Raw genomic sequence first — 13000 nt, forward strand, 5'->3', positions numbered from 1 at the left:
AGTATGATTATTATTTCAAATTCACCTGAGTGTCAGTGAAAAGAAAAACCGTGTCTTGTCCTTGGACGCCGGCTATCTGGTAGACCTTGCGAAGATCTTCGTGAAAACTTTCATAGTTGTATCCTCGAGTTAATTCGATCTGGAAGCATTGGTAGCTACAAACGTGGCAAGCCAATCGGGTGAGAGATTGTTTGCCACACCCACCTACACCGACCAATAAGGCGTTTCCACGTTGCGTTACGATCATTCGAACGATTCTAAACACACACAAAAACGAAACAATCAGAAACTTTTCTTTTCAGTTTGAGCTCTGCTCACACGAACAACAGACAGCAAACGTGTATTGTTAAAGAGAAAAATTAATTATATTTCATGGTCTCTTTTACCTAGCTACGTGCTCAATTGCATCTTGGAAGAACACCAGTTTCATTTCTTTGGAAGAGGAAAGATTAAAGTCATCGAGGTAATCCTCAAGCACAGATCGAATTTTTTCCATTCTGCAAGACAAATTTTCAGGTGTTACTTTATCATAATAATAAATCAACAGTTTGACAAGCAACAAGATTCCATTTACTTATCAGAGTAATCTTCATAGACTTTGTCTTCTTTAGGTATTCCAACTTTAAGGAAATCTCCGAAGATAATTGGTTGCTTGACAAAAGACTCTGGTTCGATCTACAAAGGAAAGGGTTGCGGATTTTTTAAGTCGATTCAATGTCAAAAGCAGCAAAGTGTTGCCATTTACATAAAACTAAGACATAATCACATTATAACTCACAAAAAACATAGATATCGTCTGTATTTCTATCATTAAAGTTATGATGATAACACTAGTGAACACAACTTTTAGTGCAACAACGATAAGGGTTTAGGGAGGTTTCGTGGGTGGAGAATCCGAAAATCAGCGACCCAAATTTACTCTAAACACAATCGTTTAGTTTATGCACCAAAAAATTGGTTTCAAATTGTTGACCTGTGTAATTAGTTCATTAAACAAGTACGTTTCCACAAACAAGGCATAATACCAAGCTGCCATCAGAGGCAGATATTATATCTGTCTCTAATGGGGCCGCTTGGTATCATGCCTTGTTTGTCGTTTTACGTCAATGATTTCACACACCAAGCATCACTAACCGAATGACCGAAATGCTTGTGAGCCATTTCGGCGAGAATCGTGTAGAAATAATTTTTGTCGTCGTGGTTGATGAGACGGTCGTGGAAGACGCGGAGTGCTTCGTGGCAGAACAAATGGAAGATGTGGACCTGAGAAGACGTAGGAGGAAAAAATAAAAAAGTTTAGAAAATTTTATATCTTTGCAGTAAGAAAAGATATTGAAACATCGCACTGTCGTTGGAAAATGAAAAATAAACGTCTGTTGATCAAAGTTTATCAACACAGGATTGATGGCATGGCCAAGTGTTGAGAGCCATTGGGCTCAAGAGCATGCGGTTATGTCTTTGGAAGGACACTTAATGGTGCACCTAAAGGTGGATACGAAGATTGGCTTCCTTGCCTGCCCGTCTACTTAATTTAAATTTTAAACTACCGGGCGTAAGCCTAGTTATGAAAAAAAAGGCATATTTAATTATCCATCTATTTTAATGGATTTTATGTAAAATCAACATTAATGTTCATCTTTTCCACAAAACCTCACCTGTTCACGAATGACTCCAGAATCAGCTCTTAAAATGCCTTGAACGCATTTAGACAAATCTCTCAAGTTGAATACGTAGTGGGACTTTGTGGGAGTGGGAAGCAAGTCTGTAGACATCCTCCCATATATCTCTATGGCAGCGTCTACGATTGCCACGGCGCTGTCTTTGACTGCCACTGGAAAGTCGGACAAAAATCCGGTCATGATCGCCTGCGGACGGAAGTTTTGATCGTTAAAAATGTGAGAAAACAACATGTAGTTCTGTGGTCTAGATCTAGAGTTAAAAGCACTTAGTCAAAATTTATTGATCAAAAATAGCTTTAAAACTCTGTTTAAAAGCATTTCCATGAAGCTACGTCCACAGTATTTGCATTTTGCTCCTAAGCAACGTGCAGGAGCAGAGAAAAAACTTTTATAATAACCATTTCAAGTAACTTATTTTGTGCCTAAATTTCGAAGCGCAAAACGTTTTTAATCGACGTTTACGTCGCTGTAAAAGCTATATTTTGGCATAAAGTGGAGAGTTGACAATAAAATTTCATTATACTGCTCAAAAATCAAACACTTACCACAAAGATAGTTTTGAGGTTAAACTCTGAAGGTGACGGTAAAGAAAACATTCCGAAGTGTCGAATAAACCTGGGAGTGACAGGATTTCGACCACCGCCAGGGGGCGCACATGCGGCAGCAATGGTGACATCTTTGATGATCTGAAGCAAACACATCACAGGATACAGGATTTCAACTTATACAGTACATGGCACATTGTCCCAAGTGAGACATGCAATATTCTCAGACTCATAAACACTGTAAAAAATGACATAAAAATCAGCGGAAATTTTACTCTTGTTTTACTTAGTCACAGAAAATTGCTATTTGAAATTGTATTTCTGAAATTTTCCTCAAAAATAAAACACTCAAATAACCTTCCAAAACATCTTCTCCCTGTCGTAAAGCCCTCCGAAGTCTTGATATTGACGCAACAGTTCAATGGGAGGCTGACTTCCGTACCGGTCCAGCTTGGGCATGTTCAAGTCGTCGACAAATATGATGACGCGCTTGCCGGGAGGGGCGCCTACAATTTGTGAGATTTTGTTTCAACTAAATTTGTTTTTGCAACACGTTGTTATTATTGACCCATTGAAACAAGCCACGTTTTCTTTTGAGACTAATAATATTTTTAAGACCACCCACCAATAATGTTCTTTCGTTTCCGTTCCAACTTAGCTTCAATAAATTCTTGAGTTCTCATTGAAGAAGTCTGAGCTGAAAAGTTCATGTACAATGGAACGTAATTCTGTTCTGCCGAGATGGATTCCAGCAAGCCTCGTGCGACCACTGACTTCCCAACACCGGTGTTGCCTGAAAAGTATCAAAAATACATTCTAAGCGTTGAGTACGGATCTACTGGTTGTGCTGTGTGATGGTGCATTCCATGCATAAAGATATAACTGTCAACGAATTACACAACTTATGAGGAATTTTGAAACAGACTCAAAGTTTTCCACACACATCAGCTTGTCAAATGTACAATTGTACATTGAATAGTGAATACTCAGCGGCAAACAGCTATGTCGCCATGCTATGTCTCATTAGTGCTACGTCATGATAGGAACATGGTGGTCAACAATTGCTTTGAGCAGTGCAATGCTTACTGACACCATGAAGCTGGGTAAACGCTGCATTGTACAAAAAAGCATCATTCTTCACAGTTCAATACATTGCTACTCAAGGCAACCAGCAAAATCATAAACCGTCAAAACAACTATCAACTTCCCCTCAATAGCCCGTTGACATGAAAGATGTAATCTGATTGTGTGCTATTATAGAACCTAATCGGCAAACAAAGTTATTTCTCTCTCTCAACAACAAGTTTAACATACCAGTGTATAAGACTGATCGTTCCACGGCCAGAAGCTTTTCCATCAAGTAGCCAAACCTCACGGTGTCAATGGTGGGAACCAACATGTCGAAGAATGGGATTTCTTTGTTGTACTTGAACACAGGAATGATGCGTTCCCAACTCTCGAATCGCCTCAGATCAAAGTCGAGGTAGTAACTGAACAGGTCAGATCCGGTTGGGAGCTGAAATACAATGCAACAGTGAGATGTGTTCAATTCCAGCGCGGGAAGTGTTTTTTGTTTTAAAAACTTGTACGAGCCAAGGACCTGAAAAGCAACCTGAAACGTTATTTACAGTAATTAATAATTATCGTAGGTTACGTGATAACATACGAAAACAATAATGATTAAAATCACTATTGGGTTAATCATTACTATTCGAAGATGCGGTCTGATAGATAAAATTTTGAAGATTTACGAAAACGTATCTCACTTGATACCACTTGCAAAATCGATATTTTCGAAAAAATATATTTCGTTTATTTTTTTTAGGATCATAGCGCCATTACGTTACACAACGTGAGGTAGGAAGTGAAAAAGAAAAAAAGAGTGACTTTGAAAAAAATGCTGTTAGGCTTTTAGCACCAGTCGGCGATATACGACAAATCAGACTCCGTGTGCAGATATCCAGGACTCCATGCGTCAGCGTACCTTTATTTCGGGATTGTCTTCACATTGTCCACGAAGGAACGTGTCAAATGTCTCCATGCAGACCTCTGTTAGGTTTCCAGCCACAGACCAAGCATAGGCGAATACGAACGCGCTTGCGACCAATGGGTGAAGCCGGATGGCATCCTGAGTGGATGCAGAAAAATGTCTATTTAAGTATATAAAGTACTCAGACAGCAAATCAATGTAAAAAACGGTTGATTTGTCGCCTGGGTAGAAAGAATTTAACGCCAGCAGAGCTTTTCTGGTCGGTTCTCGTTAAGAGAAATTCACTGTGAAAAATAATGATGATTATTATTATCAGTTTTTGTATCAGGCAATCATCTGTAAATATAATCAGGTAAAATCTCTAATTTTGTCGTAAGAAACGTCTAAAGTTTTACTCGTTGACAATTGTCCCCAACAGCATCATCTGTTAACTGGGTTATTGTGATCATTTCTTGTATTGTTTGTTTTGTGCATGTTTGGTAGTAAATATGGACCTATTGGTCTGATGCAAATAAATTAGTAATTAAACAACGCGGAAATCGTCACTTCAGCCAGTCGGTTGTACTGTACGAAGCACGCAGAGTCTGCTGTCAGGTAATTGAAAAGGAAAAATAAGAAACACAGTTTGTAGGATCAACAATAAAATGCATCAGTATCACCAATGCATTAAATAGTCATAACCACGATCAGCAAAAATATTAGAGAACATTGACATTTAATTTCATCTTGCAAATGAGAAAAGTTTTTAAACAATTAAATTCCGCTACCAATCAACACAAATGAACACGGGAGCCTAGACTTGGTACAGCCGTGGCACTCTAAAGAGCAAAAGGTGATCTGACTAACCTGTTTCACATCTGGTCCGCCTACTCCCAACAGGAGAGACTCAATCAAAGCACACAACGTGGCAACCTTGCTTATGTTGACTTGCGGCATGGACTGAGTGAGGTTCTTCTCAACGTATCTGTGAGTTTGATACAAGAGCGTTGATAACGGAACTAGAATCACCGCTAGAACACATTCCACGCATTGCTTACATTGCACTGTCACGAAAATGTTGTAACCGCGATGTGTTTTCATGATGTTTTCAAGTAATTTTAGGTCATTTTTTGATTATTTCATTTTTTGTGTTACAAATTACGTTGTGATCTTCACCTGAGGCCGTCCTCGATGTAGGCATCAAACAGGTCAATGATGAAATGTCTGGTTTCTTCTTTTAACTTCAACATCTTCGTCTTGAGCCAAGTGGTGACGTAAGGACGCCACCCAAGCTCATTGGGATCAATGTAGACCATTCCACATCTGCTTACAGTGGCAGGGGAGGCTACGGCCAAATCCTGAAGCATAAAAAGTCTGATCAGGAGAAGCAACAAATCACTTTTAGAAAGTAACACATTCTTCTGATGAGTGTAAGGTAAGTTATGACAACATGCCGTGACTGTTCGGTTTTCTTTAAAAAATATTGCAATATCGTGACTGTTAGATTTTTAAAAAGTAAAAAAAACAGCTTTTATGGTGTTCTTGCATTGTAGCTACTTCGTATGAGCATAAACTTCCCAGACACACACCACGGAAAAAGGCGTATCTTCATAAATATTTGTTCCTTTGGTGTTTGTTGCATGTGTGTAGGATTTGCAGATTTACATTTCTTATACCACTTGCCACATTGAATGGCTTCGTATGTGTGAAACGCCACTGTCTTTCTAACTTGATGAAGAATGCAACCATTATGATTCTATCAACAACTACTCATGGACTTTCACTTTACATATTTTCTTGCAGTTCAAAGCAACACTTCCAGCTGTTATACATTAAAACCAACCCAGCTAATCACCAAAGTTGACAACCCTGAAAACAAATCAGTCGATTTTTACATTGATTCAACGTCTACAGACAGACGTCCCAGCTAGCAAAACTGGTCTTTTTTACATTGATTCAACGTCTACGTTGAATTAATGTAAAAAGGACTAATTTTGCTGGCTGGGACGTCTGTCTGGGGATGAGGTACCTGCACTTCAAACAGCATGTGCATGCTGTCGGAGAGCTTGATACGCTCGGAGTTGGCCAAACACAACATCTTGTTGTCATCCAACACTGTGTTCATGTTCTCAATCCACAAGGCATCGACTGGACCATCACACACGATCCATTTGTGATCCGGGGATGTGTCCTTGATGAAGAAGAGAGTTGACAAGTTTACTTGACAGAACAGGAATTTAATTTTACATATTGTTTAAGTAACAAACTTTATAAAAAATAGAGCATCACATTTAATGGCACTCATTTGAGAGTTCTTGTTGCTGAAAACATTAAATACACCAATACTCTAAATTACCGAGTAGCCTGTAGAAGTGTTACAACGTTTGTAAGCATAAAAATTAATTCCAAATAGGTATTAGGTAACAATGGGTATTTAAATAATATGAGATGTTCTACTGGTGCAAATTAAGCTAAACTATCACAAGGTCTATACAGTGACAATCTGCTTTTATTCCGACGTTTCGTCAATCTCTAGATGGGGGTATTGGCCTAATCTTACAGAAACATGATTTACAGCGTGTTAACCACAAATAAGACAATCTACCTGCACAGCCTGCCTGACACTGATAGCCATGAGCCCATCCTTCCATTCCAAAGTCAATTTGTCTTCTTCTCCGTACAGCTCACCCATGGCGATACTCTTAGGGTTCAACACAGTCCTAGAAAGCAAAAGTCACAAAAGTCTTTGTAAGTGACCGATCGAACGTCGTTAGCTGAACCCGCTATATTATAGACAGAGCTCAGAAGAACTGCGACTGCTCTTAACTTCGAAACGCTTTGTGAGCAAAATTTCAGTTGTTACATCTCCAGCAGACGTTGTAATGATTTAAAATGGAAATATTCGTTAGCCGGGCTTCAAGAAAATAATAAATAAACGCTAAATTGATGCAAATTTATGCAATTGCATACAAAAACATACGTTTTCACCGGTTTGTAATCAGGGTGATCCACTCCTTTTTTATGGAGCTGGGTCAGTGTCTCAGCGAGAATTTGATAAACTGTGGTCTTGCCACCGCCGGTGGGCCCTACCAACATGACACCATGCCGCACCACCATGGTTTCGTACAACTGGATCACCTGGAAACCAAAATTTCCTGTACCGTGTATCTGCACCTTGTTTGCGTCACAACGGGAAGTCGAGTGGTTAATTATGATTTGAAATTTAGGAACTTTCCGTATCGGAAAAACGACCATAGCATCAACTGTGTGAAGACGAACAATTTTCAAAACTAAAGTTTTAATTTTTTTTGTTTTTCTAATAAAAAAAACAAAAAAGCGACAGCCGCTGTTGGGCTCAGGTTAAAACATAAAAGTCATAAAACAACCTTCAACATGAAGCCAAAAACTGCATTAAAAACACGGTGGAGTTGTTGACATGTAACCTTCAATGTGAAGATATGTAAAAATCAATTCATTAATCAAACCTTTTTGACAACGGAAGCAATTGGCTGAAGATCAGCCTCTTCCAAGCATTGCTTAATGGTTGATTCAAATATGCCGTAGTCGTGCTCGGGAATCTCAACACCGGGAAACAAGTCTGATAAGATGGCTCGGAAGAGATGGGCGTCCTGCAGGTAATAAAGCAGCAATCATGGTTGATAGCTTGAAGTACGATTACAAAAAATGAATAATGAAAAAAGTACAGTTTAACGAAAATTAAATCATCATAAAACTATAAGTAGTATGTTCGAATTTCTTATGGTAGTCATTTTAAAAGTATTTTGGCCTTAACTTTTGAAAGCTGTTATTAAACCAAAAAAAAAACATAAAAATGTCTAAACTATCACGAGCCTAGCTAGCAAAATTAATCCTTTTTACATTGATTCAACAACTGCAGACGCTAAATAACCAATCTTGCAACCTAGAAGGTAATTATGTACTCAGGAAATAGCGTTACTTACTTGCACCAAGAATTTCGGTAAGTTGGAATCTCGCAACGCTCGAATAAGCACAATGTCTTCATGGATGTTTGGATTTTCACGCTTGAGTGACCCTGCCATCACCAACACAGACTTGACCGCTCTCATTCCAAAATCGTAGTGGTCTTGTTGAGAAAGCTGAAAAATACCTTGCAACATCACAATTACGTCAACCAACGTATTAAGCAACCCAAAATTCTCTTTTCAAGACCTAAAGCATAAACTTGATAAGCATGACCGTGGGGCAACACTGCAGTTGCAGCAAGCCTGGCTATCTAAAGATACGGCCTGATTTGTCACATTTTGCAGAAATTTTCAGGTTTTTCTATCTTTTTGCGAATGTTTAAATAAATTTTTCTAATAACTATATTTTTACGCTTTCTGTACTGTTTTCCCCAGATAACACAATGGGTTTTAACATCCTCAGATGTTGAAAAACAAAGAAATTTTGATTTCGAAGATTTTAGTCAGACTGTTAATTTTTCAATAACAGTCTGATTCAGCGTTTTTCAACTTACTTTTTCTCATTTTCTACTGCTTCCCCAAGGCAACAAAAAGTTTTTGTATCATTAAGAGACAACAAAAAGTAACAAACTTTATAAAAAGGCTGCATAGCCGAGTGGTGAGAACACTGGAACGGCAATCGAAAGGGCGCCGGTTCGACACCTCTCAAGAGCATGCGGCTGTGTCTGTGGCAGGACACTTAAAGGCATGCCTGAAGGTGGACACGAAGATTGGCTTCCTTGCCTTCCCGTCCATTTAATCTAAATCTTCAACCACCGGGTGTAAGTCTGGATACGACTAACATAACTAACAAAAAGTAAAAAAATCTCAGAAAATGTCAGTCAAACACTAGCAGTAGCTGAATCAAAATCTGCAAAATGTAACAAATCAGGCCGCATCTTCAGGTGGCCATGCAGCAAGATAAAGAAAATATATTTTACGTTGGAGAAAACACCACAATAACATGATCTTTAGGAATGAGGGGAAGTTCAAACTGAAGTTGTTTCTTTGCAAAACAAACCTGTTCAGAGCACAGCTTGTACATCTGCACCATCTTTTGCGACAAAGTCTTTGACGATTCAAAACCTTCACTGTACAAGATGACTTCAGCAATGAGTTTGTAATCGGGCACCATCATGGCGATGGGACGGAACAGGGCCTGAAACAACAAAATTAGTCAACTTCTGTTTCGTTTGCTGTTGTTTTTCCCTGGAGGAGATAAGAGCAACGTTTTTCTATTTCTGCTGATGTTTATTTATTAATAATAGTGTTTATTCAAATAAAGATATTAACTTGTAATATCTGTTCTTGCACAAAGAATATTGACGTCGTAAAAAACAAGCAGCCGGTTTAAACTGGTATTTGAAACAGTCTTCAGCTATCACCTTAATGGGTGGCGTTCGTTCCTTCGTGCATTGAGCGACGGCAGATACTTGCTAATATGGTGAGCACTTGCCACATACTACAACATTGAAAAACCTTTTTATAATAAAAACCAATGAAAAATCAACGTTACCTTTAAGTTGTCAGGCAGTTCAGTTCGGCCGGCGTAGCCAGGGTTCATGGTGATGAAGGCAGCGCAGGTTGCATCCAGTTTAATCTCCCTACCCTCAAACATGAAGCGGGTTACCTTGGAAGACTTGGCGTTCCTGATCGTGAGAAGTTGCTGGGCGATGACGGACAAGACCTCGATGTCGATTCGGTTGAACTCATCAAAACAGCACCAAGCCCCAGACTGAGCAAGTCCACTGTGTAAAAACGAAAAAATTATTCGATTGAAATTGAGTTTTTTTTCGTAATTGCAGATTTCGTGCAATGCGGGTATTGCGTCGGTAAATCGTCGCATGCAAAAACGACAAGCGCTTCTTAAAGTGAAGCATAGCTGGGCATTTGTTGCTTAAACTCATTTATAACTTTCTGTGTATTCAGAACTGAAGTAACGTTCAGCACTCACCGTAAACGAAAAAAAATCCAAACGGGATTGAGTTCTCTCAAACAATAAAATTTGTTACGTTTCTTTTTTGCACAAAAAAAACACAGAAGTTTCAAAAGTTTTTATTGTTATTATTAAAGAAAACGATAAAACGACTGTTTGTTACAGTATACCTGAAAAATCGCCCCATGATTTTGAAATCAAGACCTTCAGAGCAGTTAAACACGACGCATTGTTTGGCGAGAGCTTTCGCCAAATCCTTAGTGGTTTCTGTCTTTCCTGTTCCAGCAGGTCCAGCCGGTGCACCGCCCAGGTCAAGCTGAATAGGAAGCGAAAAAATACAAGAATTTAGGACAATTACAAAGCCATGGGTGGCAATTACATTGGTGTGTTCTGTTTAGGAAAGGAAAGATTAAACAAAAAATCTTCAATAACAATTCTACGTCTAACAGCGAAAGGAAAAGTTTAATGGCAGAAAAAACTTCAAGTGAGTAGGCTACACTGCCAGACGCGGTAAGTTTTTTGGTCAAACGATAGATATTCGTTCAATCAATTTGAGAGCGTTAAAATTAGTTTCCGAGAATGTATATTTGCTGCACTTCGACGAGAAACTTGCCTTAAGAAAGCCAATGACGACTTTCGAGCATAAAAAGCCATCTGATAGAGGGAAAATAAGCTTTCTTACCTGCAAGGCGCCCATAAGGCAAAGGTAGCATCTATCTGTCAGTGGAGTAATGACCAGTCTAGGGCAAGCGCCGAGGTACTCGTAGCCATAAATGTATTGTGATCCAGCACATCTAACCGCGCAATCATCGATGTCCGACTCCCAGTAATATCGCAGCTGCCGAAGCCACTCGAAGTTTGTCGCTGAGTTTACTCCAAGTCTCACCTAAAACGTATCAATCGTTTATTGGATACAATCTAACGTTTAAATAACGTAATTTACCTTCTCACCACACCCAAGAATCGACTCCGGTGTAATCATCCCGTTAAAGTTTTTACGCCATTAGAATAAACACGTTGATTTTCTTTGGTTAATTTTTCTCCATCAAGGTAAAAGCTCAAACTCATCGGCAGTATTTGGATTGTAAGCAATGAAGTAGACGCTGAAGTCTCTCAACCTCTGTTGCAGCTTTTCGATGTTCCGGAAACTTATAAATTATAAAAAAATGTAGATGAACTAGGATTTTTCAGAAGGAATAAACATAAAGTAAAAAAAATTCAGGCAAGTTCGGACACTTGTATAATTCATTCATGAACGTTCGCCACTGTAAAAGTCACTCCTTCAATATCTTATTCAAATAGAATCGTGCTGTCTCGCTCTTTACCATATCGGTGATGATATCACGGGCGTGCACATCCACGGTGATGAGAGCTGTGATGTTGTTCCTGTGGAGTTTTGGAAGATTTGTGCGGACGAGCGCCGCCATTTTGTTAAGTCTGGTAAAAGAAGTCTCCTCAAACTTCTTGAGCTCTTCTTCCGGACTCTCTTCAAGCTTCCCGGAAAGGATTTCGCTCACTTCCTGGCACCACATCGTCTGAGAGATCGTCAGAACCACCTGGAGAGGTCAGTGATGATTTAAAAATGAGTTATGATGATTAAATGATAATTTCCAAAAGGTCAAGGTTGTCACATAATAGAATAATAATGTACTTGGCCGTACTTCTATATGGCTGCCATGACACTGTCTGTTTTTTAAAGCGCTGAGAGCAACGCATAACTGCACTTATTACAACACTATATAAAAACGTTATTACATTTACCAAGCTCATAGTATCCAGAATTAAGGCTCCCATTAAACAAGGCTTATCGCACGCATGTGCGAATAGGACGGCCGGTACCTATATTTTTCTCGGGTTTGTTTTGTTTAATAACTACGCCTGTCCAATCCCAGACAGCAAGATCCATTACTTTTCAATGTAAAAATGACAGATTTTGATGTCTGGGATTATATATACCTCGAGTAGAAGCAAGAAGTGTTTTAAACAACCATTTTTTCGAATGCACCTTAGCCGGTTGGGGAGCCAATTCAGTTCAGTTTACTTGTTTTCGATGGCAAGAAAAAAATGGGCAAGCACAACAAACACAAACGGCGAATAGTTCGCACAACAAGGATGGCAGCGAAAGATCAAAAGGTCACTAAAGTCAGCTGCCACCCACATCAATGCCTACCAACGTTCTATCTTAGAAAAAGGTGAGGCTTTTTTTAATTCTTCCGGTGGTAAAAGTACCTGCGATGGATGAGCAACGCACCACTCCTCTCTGGTCTTCTGCTGGAAGTCCGTGATGGCAAACTTCGACATCTTTCGCAGATTAATCACCATGGCTTCCTCAACTTTTCCAAGCCAGTCTTCGACGTTCCCTCGAGCTATAACGAAATAAAATTTCTAAAACTGTTCGACCCAACACTGCCACAGGAATAAAATCGATGATGTCTTCAAACGTCCGCACTTGAACATCAAAACACTCATTTTAATTTTGGTTTGTTATGAAGTGTGACTACACGCAACTGCAATCATGTCACTGCATTGGTGAAGCTACCAATTAATTCCAAAGCTATTAAAAAGCACCTCCATATTCTACTTACCCTTAAGACCTTTTCCGAGACTAACATTTTCCCCTTCTGGCGATATCATTGCGAGAATGTCGTTAGTTATTTGAACTTCCCCGTTGGGTGTGCTCTTACCGTCAGTGGGCACCATCACAGTGCCGAACTCCAGCAAAGCAATGGCGTCGAAACACTTACGCAAATGTGGTTGAACCGCCTGCAAACATAAAATTGTGTTTTGTTTTTTTGTTAAATAACTTCTAAAGTCAGGCATTGTTTTCCGTTAAAATGGGAATTAAACCGAAGTCTTGTCAAGCGCGGTGTTCGAGAAAGGATAACTTG

At 39.3% G+C, this 13000-nt stretch overlaps 1 protein-coding gene across 2 annotated transcripts in view; it reads right to left on the bottom strand.

Annotated features, from left to right (window-relative positions):
• Positions 1-13000, bottom strand: part of LOC145785108 (dynein axonemal heavy chain 6-like) — a 45047-nt gene that overhangs the window by 15255 nt on the left and 16792 nt on the right. For both annotated transcript variants that reach the window (XM_082596809.1, XM_082596810.1), the window contains exons 27-50: positions 12698-12875; positions 12342-12478; positions 11438-11668; positions 10795-10998; positions 10283-10428; positions 9693-9924; positions 9198-9335; positions 8156-8311; positions 7679-7822; positions 7174-7331; positions 6799-6913; positions 6223-6384; positions 5370-5551; positions 5061-5178; positions 4209-4352; positions 3539-3740; positions 2850-3017; positions 2582-2730; positions 2225-2365; positions 1656-1865; positions 1135-1263; positions 575-675; positions 387-497; positions 26-257 (exon numbers count right to left, since the gene is read on the bottom strand). In XM_082596809.1, coding sequence (XP_082452935.1) covers positions 26-257; positions 387-497; positions 575-675; positions 1135-1263; positions 1656-1865; positions 2225-2365; positions 2582-2730; positions 2850-3017; positions 3539-3740; positions 4209-4352; positions 5061-5178; positions 5370-5551; positions 6223-6384; positions 6799-6913; positions 7174-7331; positions 7679-7822; positions 8156-8311; positions 9198-9335; positions 9693-9924; positions 10283-10428; positions 10795-10998; positions 11438-11668; positions 12342-12478; positions 12698-12875 — 3888 coding nt within the window. The remainder of the gene's footprint in view (positions 1-25; positions 258-386; positions 498-574; positions 676-1134; positions 1264-1655; positions 1866-2224; positions 2366-2581; positions 2731-2849; positions 3018-3538; positions 3741-4208; positions 4353-5060; positions 5179-5369; positions 5552-6222; positions 6385-6798; positions 6914-7173; positions 7332-7678; positions 7823-8155; positions 8312-9197; positions 9336-9692; positions 9925-10282; positions 10429-10794; positions 10999-11437; positions 11669-12341; positions 12479-12697; positions 12876-13000) is intronic.

Source organism: Aplidium turbinatum, chromosome 16, assembly GCF_918807975.1.
Source record: "Aplidium turbinatum chromosome 16, kaAplTurb1.1, whole genome shotgun sequence".
Lineage (NCBI taxonomy): Eukaryota > Metazoa > Chordata > Ascidiacea > Aplousobranchia > Polyclinidae > Aplidium > Aplidium turbinatum.